The sequence below is a fragment of the Lissotriton vulgaris genome, chromosome 5 (assembly GCF_964263255.1).
Source record: "Lissotriton vulgaris chromosome 5, aLisVul1.2, whole genome shotgun sequence".
NCBI classification, from domain to species: Eukaryota; Metazoa; Chordata; class Amphibia; order Caudata; family Salamandridae; genus Lissotriton; species Lissotriton vulgaris.
This window is the reverse complement of record NC_141693.1, coordinates 1,313,498,919-1,313,514,805: the sequence shown is the minus strand read 5'-3', so window position 1 is coordinate 1,313,514,805 and position 15,887 is coordinate 1,313,498,919. Positions and strand designations below refer to the sequence as shown.

The 15,887-nt window shown below is 44.5% G+C and overlaps 1 protein-coding gene across 4 annotated transcripts in view; it reads right to left on the bottom strand.

The window, feature by feature from the left end:
• BLTP3A (bridge-like lipid transfer protein family member 3A) overlaps positions 1-15,887 on the bottom strand; it is a 636,759-nt gene that overhangs the window by 406,812 nt on the left and 214,060 nt on the right. For all 4 annotated transcript variants that reach the window (XM_086923213.1, XM_086923214.1, XM_086923215.1 and 1 more), the window contains exons 9-10: positions 12,105-12,191; positions 10,902-11,066 (exon numbers count right to left, since the gene is read on the bottom strand). In XM_086923213.1, coding sequence (XP_086779339.1) covers positions 10,902-11,066; positions 12,105-12,191 — 252 coding nt within the window. The remainder of the gene's footprint in view (positions 1-10,901; positions 11,067-12,104; positions 12,192-15,887) is intronic.

Here is a 15,887-nt window from a genome sequence, read left to right as displayed (position 1 = left end):
GTGTTTGCCACAAGTTTCACACTCTTCTTAGGGTGAGTCTGCCCACAGCATCCCTACGGTTCATGAATGTTATCTGGTCATTGGATTCCCCATGTTGACACAGCAATACCGAGAACAAGCAGAGTGATTCACTTTAGGCTATTGATTACATGCAAATGATTGGTAAACAAACACGATAATTAACACATGTCCTAAATAGCTAATACAGGTTTAAGAATAATAAGAGTTTCATTGGAAACCTGAATTAAGCTCCTGATTAACTGTGCCTTTACACTATCCTATTGCTGAAGTCGGAGCGTGGTACCATACAAGTCCTTGCTAATCCTCATATGCGCAAATATAAGATGGCTTACCATCAGGGGTGGAGCTATTAGTGGTGCAGCCGGTGTAGGTGCAATGGGGCCCTGGAGTGTGCAGGACCTCAGTGTGCTATCAATTAGTTACAGTATATTTAATTGGTTGATCTTTTTTACAGTGGCGGCTGGTGACATTTGAAAGTGGCGCGGCGTAAAATGAAAATCGTACTGCCCGATTTTGAGAACATCCATGATCCACACAAAATGTATTTTTACGTTATTAATGTAAATGCAGGTCGTTTACGTTCATTTCGTATCCGAAAGCTTAGGTATAAGTTATACAAAGCAAGCAGTAATGTAACTAACCATTATGTGCCCAGTATAGGCATCTGGACGTTCCTGGCATGAATACAGTTGTCCTGGAGGAGGGCAAAAACTGAAAATTGTTTGTCTCTCAAAAACTTGGTGGACACATTAGTGCCTATGGCATCGCCTGTGCAATCTATTTAACCTATGCTTTAGCGAGAGCCCTCATTACATATAGCGCACAGGGCCAGCCGGCAGCCTGTGATTAATGACTACTATGCTCATAACAGACGGCACTGGCCTGGGCACACATTAGCTATTCTGCGATTTAGGGTCACAGAAGAAATACATTTGGTCAGATAGCCAAGGGCTTTGTACTATTTCTCGCCTTTGCCCTACATGATGAACAAAGATTTTGCACATTGCATGCTGGACAGGAATATTTTGCAACCATGCCTTTATTTTATGTCATTCAGCAGCTCCTGCCCATACAGGGGGCTTTGTACTTACTTGTTATAGGACTCATGACATCAGCATATGCTGCCTGCTTGAGTATAGATTTAATTACAATTCTGTCAACCGCCTTTGGGGCAAATGGGCATGGGAAATGCATATGCATACACATACATACATACAAGTTTGCCAAACGCATAGAAATACATTGCAAACATAATTGTGCACTGGGGTGCGCAATTAGTGAGTTAAAGAATAGAACTGTAATGAAAGAGTGTGTAATAACAGTTTATTAAATGCATAGGGTTATTTCTCGGAAATCTCCGCCAAGCAGTGTTTTTTGCTGGCCTAAGTGCATGACTGGAAGAAACTGTTGCAAGCATCATAAGGGTAAAAATACGCAATGCAGCTCACAATCGATTGCGGGGTGTTCAAAACGGCATTTTCTGGAAAGGGCCAAACCACAGAGCAGGTGGCACAATCGCATCATTTACCGAATAGAGTTTTTGCGGAAATATTTAGAGCGTGACAAATTGGTTTTGCAGCTACAAGCTCAATATTTAATTTCAGTCATTTTACTTATTGAAAGACCAGAGTATGAAAAACAAGAACAGTACCTTTAAGTCTCTGTGGGACAAGACAAAGTATGGGAAACTCGATAATTCTCTTTCTGAACTGTGGGACTGAAAAAAGGCCTTCTTGGGCTCAATTCACACATTTTTTTTCGTACCTATGCTCAACTAGGGTGAACACGGTCTCCATTGCGCACAGAGGGTCAAATTCACAGAACTTACACTCCAAAGACAGGCTCGACGGCGACTGCGAGACTAGGTGAAGTTCAAGTGACGAGGCCTCAGACCAGACGGTCTCTGTCCCTCATGACCACGAGGAGACCACGAGGAGACCACAAGGAGGAAGGGAAGGTGTAGGGTCGATTTGCCCAGCAACTAGAAATGCCCAATCACTGAATGGCTTAACATTAAGCCACTACAGTGATTGGGCATTGCTTTAGATGCTCCCACCCCCGCGGTGAGACACTAGACCGTGAACATGTACTACTGTACTGTTACAGGACACTACAGTAGTACAGTACAGTAGTACCCAGCCAATCCTGACGCTGCTCTCTTTAGAGGAGAACTGCTCTCTAAAGAGAGCAGCATCAGGATTCGACTGAGCACGAAAAAAACGCCGCTCTTTTTTTAAGCACTGGGGTATGTTGCATGAGCACACCCCGTACTCTGCAGTGCTTGCTTTTTCGAAACCATTTAGTTTGCTCGCTGCACAGAGGCAGTCGGGCAAACACTACATGCGCAGTGCGCACTGTGCCGGCACTCCAGCGCCACCCAGTGGCAGACAGTGCATGTCACGAGTGAAAGCTTCAGCTTGACACGAACCACGGCCGCAGGCGCAGGGCAATAATTATCGGGTAATTTATTCGAGCGGCGCGTTAATTTATAAAAGTTCTATTAACGCGCCGCTCGAATAAATTGCCCGATAATTATTAGTGGGGCAACGCCCCACCGCCCAAATGGTAAAACCGCCACTGCTTTTTTAGGTCTTGCCTAGGCAGCGCTTCCGCTGGCTCTTTGAGACATGCTGTACTGAGGTATGGAAGAGAAGCTCCACCTATTTCCCACCCATCTTTTCAATTGGCTCCAGTTACTGTACTTTCTAAATGGTTGTTTTTTAATTCGTGAATAGGCTTAGTAGTTCCTTCTTAGTACAGTCGTGTCTGCATTGCAATCTCCCATTAGGACTGGACCTTTTACTGCATTTTTACTTGTGTGTTTTATTTACAGTCAGTTAGCACTGTTTTTTTTAAATGGCTTGCTCCTGTTGCACACAGTAGGTGCTTTTCTTCAGGGGACCGCTTTTCAACCCTCTGCTCCTCATCACTGGCTTAATGTTTTTAAACTCTCTACTGTCTGCTCATCGCCCAGGCGCCGTGCTTAATGTTTTAGCAATGTATTTTACAAAGACAAGGGAACCCAAATGGTGGTCGGGGACCATGGGTACGAACTATTTTAAGGAATAATGGTCCCTAACGGAGAAGCTTTTGAGACTAAACTTGTGAGTAGAAATGCAATGATATCTATTTTTGGCTGTACAACTGGACATAATCATTTAATAAAAAGTTTAAGAAAACATACAAGTGGGGACATATATATCATTAGAAGAAAGGAAATCGGGCAAAACAAAAACTGTGACCGAACAAATTGCAAAAATTAGGCCAGCAAAGAATACATTAGAGCACCCTTGCACATATTAATACAAAGTATACAGTTATGTCCGAGTGCGCGAAGTCCACAAACTCAATATCGTACCCTACGCAGACATCGTCCCTCACCGATGAACCTACAGTCGTTGAGAGCAACTTACATGACAGGATGAAGGCAACAGCTGCCTAGATGAAGGAAAGCTACCCCAAACTCAACTCCGACAAAACAGAAGTCCTCATCCTGGCTTCCACTCCCTCCACTTGGGACAACTCCTGGTGGCCAGCAGCACTCGGACCTCACTCCCCCCACTCCCAGCGACCACGCACGCAACCTCAGCATCATTCTCACTCTCTATGAACCACCAAATCAATGCTGTATCGTCCTCCTGCTCCACACTCTACCTGATCAGAAAGATCTTCAAATGGATCCCCACCGATTCTAGGAGAACAATCACCCAGGCGCTAATTAGCAGCAAGCTCGACTACGGCAACGCACTATACGCCGGGCACGATGCAAAAACTCCAAAAGGAATTGCAGCGCATCCAGAACGCTCTGCGATGCTTATCCTTGACATCCCCTGCCACAACCACCTCTATGGTCACCTGTGAGACCTCCATTGGCTCCAGATCAACAAAAGAATCACCTTCAAGCTCCTCAAGCACACCTACAAAGCCCTCCACAACAACGGAGCTGAATACCTCAACTATCGCCTCTCCTTCTAAACACCGACCAGACATATCCGGCCATCTGCCCCTAGCCACTATCCCATGGATCCGCAAGACCTCCGCTGGAGGAAGAGCCTTCTACAACCTCGCTGCGAATACCTGCAACTGCCTAACTCTGCATCTCAGGTAATAATTATCACTGCCTCAATTCAGGAAGGACCTCAAGACCTGTTGCTTCGACTAAACTGCAGAACCCCTTCCCTCAGTGCCTTGAGACAGCTCACATATATATATGGAATATGCTACTTACCAGTATGCATCTGTTCTTGGCATAGAGGGCTGCAGAGTGGTACATTATGAATAGATCGCCATCTGGTGTTGGGCTCGGATGATTGCACTTTGTTTTTCTCTTGGAGAGTCTTTTGTATCTTGGTGACTCCTCCTTTGGTTGCTAGTGCGCATGGGCATGGGCATCGGCATCGGCTCCATCCTTAGATTGTTTTGCCATAGTAGGGTTAGATAGAGTAGTATGATAGAATACAGATAGAAATGCCCATGTAAGTGTATCTAAATAAGATATTGTTGGAACAGACACAGGTTTCCGGGGAGGCTGGGAGGGCATGTACCACTCTGCAGCCCTCTATGCCAAGAACAGATGCATACTGGTAAGTAGCATATTCCGTTCGAGGCATATGGGCTGCAGATGGTACATTATGAATAGACTATACAGCAGTTCTCTCCCTAGCGGTGGTCGCCCGTGTCTGTTGCAACAGTCTGAAATAAAGTCTTTAATACAGCTTGTCCCACTCTAGCTTGTTGTGTTGTGTGCACATCTACACAAAAGTGCTTTGTGAAGGTATGCGGTGTAACCCAGGTAGCTGCTTTGCATATGTCATCTAGTGGAATGTTTCCCAAGAATGCCATAGATTCTCCTAGTTTACGTGTAGAGTGAGCTCTAGGGGGAACAGTTAATGTCCTCTTTGCTTTTAAGTAGCATATTTGTATACATTTTACAATCCATCTGGCAATGCCTGCTTTAGAGATGGGATTGCCCTTACGTGTAGGAGAAAACGCTACAAATAGCTGTTTTGTCTTTCTGAAAGTTTGTGTTCTTTCTATATAATACAATATTGCCCTTCTGACATCTAATGTATGTAGGGCCCTTTCCGCTACCGTCTGTGGTTTTGGAAAGAAGACCGGTAGTTCAACTGACTGATTGATGTGGAATGCAGAAATTACTTTTGGTAAGAATTTTGGGTTTGTTCTAAGAACCACCTTGTTTTGGTGTAACTGCATGAATGGTTCTTGAATTGTAAACGCTTGTAACTCACTTACTCTTCTGAGTGACGTGATAGCTTTGAGGAAGGCCACCTTCCATGTGAGGAATTGTATTTCACACATATGCATAGGTTCAAAGGGTGGTCCCATTAGTCTGGTAAGTACTATGTTGAGATTCCAGACTGGGGAAGGGGGTAGTCTTGGTAGAATGACTCTTTTGAGTCCCTCCATGAAAGCTTTAATTGCTGGTACTTTAAACAGGGAAAGATATTGCCTGTTTTGTAGGTACTCCGCTATAGCTGCGAGATGAACTCTGATAGAGGTATATGCTAAGTTACATTGCTGCAAGTGTAGTAAATAGCAAATAATCTGTTTAGTGGATGCGTCCAGAGGGTTGATGTGATTACTGTTACAGTGTACAGCAAACCTTTTCCATTTTGCTGCATAGCATGCTCTGGTGGTAGGACGTCTTGCTTGTTTAATGATTTCCATACATTCTGGGGGTAAATCTAAATATCCAAACTCTATGACCTCAGGAGCCAGATCGCTAGGTTCAATTGTTTGGGATCTGGGTGCATTATTTCTCCATGGTTCTGTGTAAGGTGCATGGGTAATAATCTTAGCTTTTGATGTGGCACCTGTGATAGTTGTAGTAGCGTGGTGAACCACGGCTGTCTTGCCCACGTGGGTGCTACTAGTATCATTGTCATTGAGTGCTGTTGCAGTTTCCGAACCACTAATGGAATTAGTGGGAGAGAGGGAAAAGCGTAAGCAAATTTGTTGGACCAATTTATCCATAGTGCATTGCCCTGGGACCGGTGGTGTGGGTACCTGGATGCGAAGTTTTGGCATTTTGCGTTCTGATGATTGGCAAACAGATCTATCTCTGGTTGTCCCCATCTTTGGAAGAATGGCTGCAGTATCTGGTCGTGCAGCTCCCATTCGTGTACTTGTTCTGACTCTCTGCTTAGGATGTCTGCTATCTGATTTTGAACTCCTGGTAGGTGTTCTGCTAACAGATAGATCTTTTGAGGAATGGCCCATCTCCAAATGTCCTGTGCTAGTCTGGATAGTTGGAGAGAGTGTGTCCCCCCCTGTTTTTGAATATAATACATTGCAGTCATGTTGTCTGTTCTGATCAGGACTGTCTTGTTGGTTATTTGCATTTGGAAAGCTTTTAGTGCTAGAAATACTGCTAGTAGTTCCAAGTAGTTGATGTGCAATTTCTTTTGCTGCACACTCCATTTCCCCTGCACAGTGTATTTGTCCATGTGTGCTCCCCATCCGGAGAGCGATGCGTCCGCTGTCAGTATCACTTGTGGAATCGGTTCTAGGAACGACCGTCCCTTGGAAATGTTTGTTGTGTTCCACCACTTCAGAGAGCGATCCGTACGGTCGTCTACCAACACCAGATCTGTAATCTGACCTTGAGCCGGATTCCACTGTGTCGCTAGACACTCCTGTAGTGGACGCATTTGTAGTCTGGCATGTGGTATTAGCAGTATGCAGGAGGACATCATGCCTAACAGCTGCATAAACACTCGTGCTGGTAGTGAGTGTTGTGGTTGAAATCTTTGTATCAACTTGACCATTGTCTGTATCCTGATTGGATTGGGGTATGCTTTGGCTCTTTCTGTGTCTATAGTAGCCCCCAGGTATTGCTGAATTTTGTTTGGTTGTAGGTGTGATTTTTTGTAGTTCACCGTAAACCCTAGGTGGTGCAGCAATTGAATGGTCTTCTGTGTGTTGTGAAGGCATTCTTCTTGTGACTTGGCCTTTATTAACCAATCGTCCAAGTAAGGGAAGACATGTATTTGTTGTCTTCTTAGGTGTGCTGCCACCACAGCTAGGCAGTTTGTGAACACTCTTGGTGCCGTTGTGACCCCGAACGGAAGGACTTTGAATTGATAATGTTGTCCTTCCACTACAAACCTTAGGTATTTCCTGTGGGCTTTGTGAATTGGGATGTGAAAGTAAGCGTCTTTTAGATCCAGTGTAGAAAGAAAGTCCCCTTTCTTCAGTAAAGGAAGTACTTGTTGGAGCGTGACCATGTGGAAATGTTCCGAATTTATGTATGCATTGAGAGGTCTGAGGTCTAAGATTGGTCTTAGAGACCCGTCTTTTTTGGGGATTAGGAAGTATAGAGAGTATACTCCTGTCCCTTGCTGATGTTTTGGAACCTTCTCTATGGCATGCTTTTGTAACAGTGATAGTACTTCTTCTTTTAACAATGTCAGATGGTCTTGACTCATTGGACGCTGTCTGGGGGGATATTTGGTGGGGTAGCTGTGAGTTCTAGGCAATAACCATGTTGGATAATTTGTCTCACCCACTTGTCTGATGTGATGTTTTCCCAGACAGGTAGGAAATGTGCTAGACATCTCCCGACCGGTGTTATGTGGTCTGGGGGAAGTTGTATTAAGTCACTGTTTTGGGGTTGGGGAGTTGCGGTTGTTATTATTTCCGCGACCTCTTCCCTTGCTGTTGTTACCTCTGTAACTGCCTCTTGAATTACCCTCTATGTGACGTAGGTGTAAAAGAGGTAGATTGCTGACTTGTCCCTGTACTTTTTGAGCCCCCTCTATAGGTGGATCTACGAAAGGAACCCCTTTGTGTTGGCTGTTGTAATGCTCCCATTGACTTAGCCGTTTCTGTGTCCTTTTTCATCTTTTCTAAGGTCTCATCTGTGCTTGAGCCGAAAAGTGTCTTCTGATCAAAGGGTTGGTTCAATAAGGACTTTTATACTTCTTGTTTGAACCCTGACACTCTAAGCCATGCATGTCTCCTTAACATGATACTGGTGTTGATGGATCTTGCTGCAGTGTCTGCCGCGTCCAGGGCGCACTTAATGAAAGTGTTAGTTATTATCTTTCCTTCCTGTATTAGCTGACCTTCTCTCTTCTGATGCTCTTTAGGGAGATGTGTGATGAGTTTTTCTAACTCATCATAATGTGCCCTGTCATAGCGTGCAAGTAGCGCTTGTGTATTGGCTATGCGCCAGCTATTTGCCGCTTGTGATGCTACTCTTTTGCCTGATGCATCTATTAATTTTGACTCCTTATCCGGTGGAGGGGCTTCTCCTGTAGATAATGAGTTCGCTCTTTTGCGAGCCTTTGATACTACAAGCGAGTCTAGAGGTACCTGCCCTTTGATAAATATTGGGTCCTTTGGAGCTGCCTTACATTTTTTATCAATTCTTGGGTTTAACACCCTAGCCCTCACTGGGTCTTTGAATATGTCTGCTGTGTGACTGAGAAGACCCTTCAGCATAGGTAGAGTACCTGATGTTCTCTGTGCAGTAGGTAGTGTCTCTAATAGGAAATCCTCTACTTGAGGTTTTGTATGTAGATCTACCTTATGATATTTTGCTTCCCTATTAATGAGCTGTACAAACCCTGTGTTATCATCAGGTGGTGAAGGCCTTGAGGGATATAACTCTGAACCGTTGTCATCATCTGACCCTGCGTCAAAATGTTCCCATGGGTCATCCTCATCTGGGATAGTGTCATCGTCCTCATGAGGTTCTCCCTCCCCTGTATCACTGTCTACATCTGACTGAGGTGTAGATGGTCTTGGTGTAGAAGGTGGAGGAATAGTTGGCATAGTGTGAGGAATAGGAGAAGAGGTTTGTAACTCTAGGTCGAGTAGAAGTAGGAGGAGTTGTATTTGTCCCCATTGTTCTCTTTTTAGAAGGAAGAGGTTTGTCTTCTACCTGTTCATTCTTCCTCTTCTTCGTCACTACTTTGCCAGTTTGTGGATCAATAAACAAAATCTTTTGTTTCGGATCTGCTTGTTGCTCCTGTGTCGGTACCGAAGCTTTTGGTTCCGAAAGGTGCCTTAGCTTTCGATCGTCAATGTTCGGTGTTTTCGGCACCGAAGATTTGCTCGGTTCCGATTTTTTCGGTGTCGAGTGAGTTTGACGTCGAAGCATGTTTCGGTTTCGACATGGAATGTTTCATGCCGAGCTTTCCCTTGCATGAAGCTTCGGTGTCGAAGTCGATGTCGACCGTTTCTCGGATCCGACATGGTGGGAGCCCGAGAGTTTCTGTTTCAGTTTCGGTTTCGTTGCCGAGCCCGAAGGCGGGGCGTCGGAAACTTTTTTCTGCGGTTGACGGGCGCGAAGGCAGGGTTGTTACCGCACGGGGTCGGTTTTTTGGTAAGGGGACGTCGTCACGGTTTGTTGCACGTCGAGTTCCTCGACATCCGACTCGTCCCCTTCCGACCCCGACTGTTCTTCATGATCCTCTTCTTCATCGAGGTGCTGGTCTTCGAACAGCTCCGGGATCGCCTCCGACTGCATTCTGGAAACCTCGTGTCTTCGAGCTCGACGGTTTCTAATCGTCGACTTTGAGGAGAATGCTGCGCAGGCTTAGCAGTCCCTGGATTCGTGTTCAGGAGACAGGCAGAGGTTGCACATCTCGTGTAGGTCCTTGTGTTGGAACTTAGCACCACACGTTGGACATTTCTTAAATGGAGTCCTTTCCATGGACTCCGGGCTTGACCACGTCTAGAAAGGCCTCCTGTTCGTCGACGTAGATCAAAGTTTTTCGTTGATGTTGGAGTCGAAACGCGTCGGAATGGAAATGAAATCGCGTTCGATAACAATACCGTCGAATTGGAAAGGGAATACGCGCCAAAAAATCACTTCTTTCCGAAGTCGATCTGGAGCGCTTCAATCCTCATCCGAACCCGATGGCGGAAAAAAACAATCTAAGGATGGAGCCGGTGCCCATGCGCACTAGCAACCAAAGGAGGAGTCACCAAGATACAAAAGACTCTCCAAGAGAAAAACAAAGTGCAATCATCCGAGCCCAACACCATATGGCGATCTATTCATAATGTACCATCTGCAGCCCATATGCCTCCAACATATATATTCTCACCCCCCCCCCCCCCCCTTCCCCTTCCCCCACAGAGAGCATTTGCATAGCAGGTAGGGGTAGGGATTGGTGAACCATATGTACAGGAGCAGAATAAGGACTGGACAAAAAGCGAGCACAGCTGTAAGCCTGAAATATTGATTGCGTAATTAGTAATGCATTCGCTGTATTAAAATGCTCTCAGATAGAGGCGGGAGATAATCCGGTGCCTTTATACCTCATTCATTTCCTAATTGATTACCTGCTAAACATTCAAAGAAGATATGAACCCTTTTTGTTCCATTTGATACATTCTTAACTGTATTTAGCATCACCCTAGAAGTATGAGAAACACTGCAGTGGATGAGGAGTTCTACAAACCCACCATTACAATGGTTTATTTTAAACAATTATGGGAGCAAAGATAATGGGGGTAAAAACAAACGGGAAAGGAACCCATGTACAATAAGCTCCACAAAACATTCATTCAATATGGCTATACCACAAAGTCCTCCTGGAGCTCTATCGCTGGCGATTTCCCGTTTCGAGTTGAGGCATCCAAAGAAGCGGTAAATATTCAAATTCTCACTGGAGAGATTAATATTTATTAACTTTTTTGATTCCACGCAAAAGCTTCAGAAGTATCTTAGGATCCTTTTATAGATCCTCTTGCTTTTACTCAGACCTGTTCCTTCACACTGTTCCCACTTATATTTCATGCAGTTAAGAATTATTAAGTAGACTGTACTTAAATGTACTGCAAGACAATCCTAATTTCAATAACAGAAATGAAGCTAGAAAAGCTACAAGTCAAGCTTGCGTTACCTGGCCTCCTTTTAAAGGGAGATTCGTTTGCTTGCTGTCTCTCAGAATCCAACTCATCAAACAATGCATCAGCATTCTTCTGGAACTGACTTTCAAGAGCTGCGGCCCACTCAGCTCGGGTCTCCATTGCTGGACAGTGCTGGGTCCAATGTGCACAGCTGTCTCCTGACAATTGAATACAGAATGGGTTACAAATGTTAAGTAAACTATATGTCCTCTACACAACTGCAACATCACATAAGGCACTTAGTCCTGTGCACTGCTCTTACACTCACCACATAAAAGTATGTCCTTCATTCCTAACTTTCCACACACATTTCCACAGTCACCACCAGAATACAAACCCCTTTAACAGTCACGTAGAAGTGAACTTCCAGCCACTAGCCTCCCATAACCTATAGTCACAAATACAACATACAGACACAAAGGAATCCACACAACGCCAATGCACTTACAGAATACTAACAGAATTGGATCACATCCCGCCCCACACTCACCCACTGACCAATTACACTGAACATACAGCTGAAGATCTAAAATTTCAAAATGGGGTCTGGTTTAATTCCTCAATCCTCACACATCCTCATACAAGAGAAACCTGAAGAAAAGCTGGCTTTCCCTTACACATGAGATTCAAGTCCTCCACGCATTCAACAAAGATATTGGTTTCCCAGAAGACACACTTTACTTTCAAGGAATTCCAAGAGACTAAAATCCAACCCTGGAGCGAGTATTTTAATGCAACATTCAATGCCAATATAGACAGGTTTTCCTTAAACAGAATCAAGCACCCTCACATCAGCTAGTCACTCCTCAGGAGACCTCTCAGAAACTCCCTGCCTCACATGCATAATATCCCAAGGGTGAAGCTTCCAGCGATTCCAGAACAGGCTGAACCCATTGATTTATTTACCAACAATTGCTGCAGAGGGATGGTAGACGCCACCACAGCTTGCAAAGAGAGCAGAGCCAGGGTCTACATCACACTCTGCATGGCAAAGGGCAGATGAATGCTTTGTTACACCACCTAGCCCCATCTTATACAAGGCCTACTGTATTCCTCACAAGAGCACACTGGTCAAAAACGACAGAATCCATCTATCAGTATTCACAAAACACCTATTACATTAAGTCACTGAAAGCTTAACAAAAGATCCTGGTAAAAGCACCCAAAACACAAAAGAAAGACTGGAACCGCCGAACCTGCCAGGTGAAACGGGTAGTAATCGAAGCCCATCTTCCTGAAGGTGAGCTGGATAGCTCCGTTTGTCACTCGTTGTTTAGCAGCACCTGGAATAAATAGCATGCCAAAATCAGACTCTTTAATTAAGCCGCAATGATGACAGTAGCCCACTGGACAGTCCTACCTTTGCTCATAGTATCACTGATATTTTAATTCGGAGCCTTCCTACCACGTCTTCTTAAGTAAGCAATGCAACACCACTGAGCAAATCTTTAGGCACAGTGAGAGGTTCTGGTGATCAGAGAATAGCCAAGGGGTACAAAAACAACATACTAAATATCAATGAATGGAAACATACTTGCTTACAATGGATCCATAACAGAATAACATGATCCAAGGAAACAAACTGATTTAGCCTTTATTTGGACTACTGTCACAGACCCCAAATAATGAAGGCTACTCAAAATAGCTGTAAACAGATCGAACTCTCTTTTGCAAGGGTTTTGAGGGTCTCATAGATATAAATCATTTACTTACCTGTAACTAGAGTTCTCCGGCACTGAAATTGCTCGAAGAGTCACATGTTTGAATGATTCCCAGCCATCTCATATTGAAAGTCCCCAGTAATTTCAGGTACGGAAGTAAACAGTATCAACATACCACGATGTGAACAACAGTGTTTATTTAATAGCACCTTCACCTCACTGTAACCTTACTAAACTTTAGTAATTAACCCCTTCACTGCGGCGGCTATTCCGCCGCAGTGCTAAGGGGGTGGGGCGGTCGCGCGGCGGCCGCATGCTGGTGACGGAACCGCTCCGTCACCAGCGTCGGTGGCGCTGTGCTTATGACGGAGCGGTTCCGTCACCGCCCGCCCCGCTCAATAGAACGCTCAGCGCAGGCACGGAATTTGCGCCGCGCATGAGCAGCGAGCGGGCCATGACGGAACCGCTCCGTCATCAGCACAGCGCCACCGCAGCTGATGACGGAGCGGTTCGTCATCAGCAGACAAGGGGTTAAAGACAATGTGCTCAGCACTTTACGTCCTCTAATGACCACCATGCTAAGAGTTCACTGCCCAAACATGTTAAGAGTACAGACCAGAGGGTCAGGCGCATAAAAAGAAACAAGGAGGGCTGCATATGAGGCTATGAATGGGACAGAAGTACGGACCAGCATTGAGGTTCCTGCTTTTCCTTAGATCTGCAGGTTGCCAACTTAGTCCTCCAAGAAGGCATTGGTCATGATGATGAAGTCTGGTACTGAAGTCAAGAATGTGAGGCTTCGTGGCAGATGAGATAATTGAGGCCACCCTGCTAACATTTCTAGCATCCTGGGGGTTATGCTAATCAAGTCTTCAAAAGAGTATTCCAATGGGATCCAATGCATTTGGATCTCCTTTTGCAGTGTCCTAATCTTCAGTCGTGCCAGCGAGACCAGGTTTATTGCGGAAGAGATCATGCTGAGTAGCTACTTGTACAGCCGCACTGAAACAGACTTTCTTTTAGAAATCTTCAGAGCTAAGTTTGTCAACCTTTGCTGCCTGTCTTGCTATAGATATGCCCTATTTCTAATTGTATCCAGGTTGGCACCCAAAAACATTATAGTTTGACTTGAGATAGTTGAAGATTTTGGGTACTTTACTGTAAGGCCAAGTCTGTGAAATAGTGAGTGGCAAAGCATGGGAGCTTTGGCAGCTTGCTGTGGTATTGAGGCTTTTAGCCGCCAGTCGTCTAGGTAAGAGAATACCTGACAATCTTGTTTTCTGAGTGGCGCTGCTACAGGGTAAGGCATTTAGTTAATATCCGAGAAGCTGATTTGAGGCAGAATGGAAGGACTCTGAACTCGTAATGGGTATCGGCTACAGTGAAGCGGAGATATTTGTGATGCTTGGGATGTAGGGGAAAGTGGAAATATGAATCTTGCAAATTTAAAGAGGTCACGTAATCTCAGCTGTTTAGCAGGTGCAGGATTTTGGAGAGAGTAATCACAGCTATACCTTAAAATCACCTCGCCAGATGACTTCATTGCTCTTAATACTACGCTTCTGAACACGCAAAGCTGGCTCACTAACAACCATCTGATGCTGAACACCAAAAAAACGGAATTCATTCTCATCTCACCTCCAAACTACACTCCAAAGATAGACCGACTGGTTAAAACACCTAACCTCCTTTGATTGTGTCCCCCTCATCCTAGACTCGGCGAAATCCTTAGGTGTCACCATTGACAAACATCTGAATATGCAGTCGCACATCTCTACTGCCACCAAGGGAGCTAATCACAAAATGAGTATATTAAGTAAACTCAGGCTGACTTAAAAGTTGCTGTACAAGCTCTAGTACTACCAAGACTAGACTACGGAAGCACCACCCTCTCTGGTCTCCCTAAATACAGGCTTGCACCATTGAGAGCAGCTCTGAATGCTGCGGCTAGACTGGTATCAGGAACCAAAAGAAACAGTCACATCTCACCAACCTTGAAAGCACTGAACTGGTTGCCTATGAAGCAAGAATACACCTTAAAATGGCGTGCATGACGCACAAAGCAATTCACCACAATACACCCAGTTACTTGGCACTAAAGTTGGAAAAATCCGGAGGCTGCAGCCAACTACGAAGTGCGAGCACTCTACTTCTGATACCCCAATCCTTCCGGAAGAAGAGAACAGGCTGTAGAGCTTTCTCAGGGGTTGCTCCAAAGATTTGGAATTCTCTACCACCCCTAGTGCGTGGAATCACCTCCTTTATTGTATTCAAAAAGGAAGTAAAAAGTCTACTAATGAACAAATTCATGTCCTAAGTTCAAGTATGGGTTGTATTTGATTGTATGTCTTTTCATCACAACCTACAATTCTTTGCAGATTAATGTTTCGCTGGATGTAGATCTGTTTGATCATTTTTACTTTTATGTATCCACCTTTAATCGATCTAGGAATATGTTTGGCTGATAGCATAATGTCCTAAAGTCCAGTAACTGTCTAATGCTCATTGTTCTGCAGATTCTATTGCTGGTCCTTTACTTTTTCTATGTATATACTTTTCATTTATATTTCTATTATGACAAATTGACATTTTGTTTGCGTTGACTACCTCCTCCATTGTTATTCTTCTACTGTAAAGCGCTCTGATACCCTCAAGGGTCACGTTCGCGCTATATAAGACTCTATAAATAAATAAATAAATATGAAAAGATTGTTTGCATAGGAATTTGTATAGTTTCCTGAGATCTAGGATATGTCTCTATTCACTTGTTTAATTTATGACAAGGAAAAACGGGAGTAGAATCCCATGCCCTTCTGAGTACAAGGGACTTTTTCTATTGGACCCTTGGCCAACACTATTAGGGCTTCTTTCCTCAATAAGTGAATCCTACGTGGGTGTGCCCCATTTGGAGGGTTGTTTGGTGATCTCTGCACAATCTCTAGGGTATGTTCATAGTTTAATAAATCTAATACCCATTTGTCAGACATTATCTCATTCCATTGAGGGAGGGAGTTGGAAATATTTGCACCCACATGGGAAGGAGTGGATGTAGCCAGTACCTGGTCTAGGTCACGGTTTACGACCTGCATCTCGATCTTGGGTGGGTGGGTTCTGGCGCAGGCCTGGTTTGTTATGGGATGTCTGATGTTGGTAGGCAGGTCTATATTGTGATTGAAAGGGTTGGTACTGTTGAGATCACTTACAACCTTCTCTGTAGGGAGAAAAACCTCTTCCTCCCAGAGGGTCAACTTCTTAAACTGAAGGATGCCTAGAAGCCTAGCAGTGTCAGTGTCTGTCTTTATCGCCAGTAATGTGTAA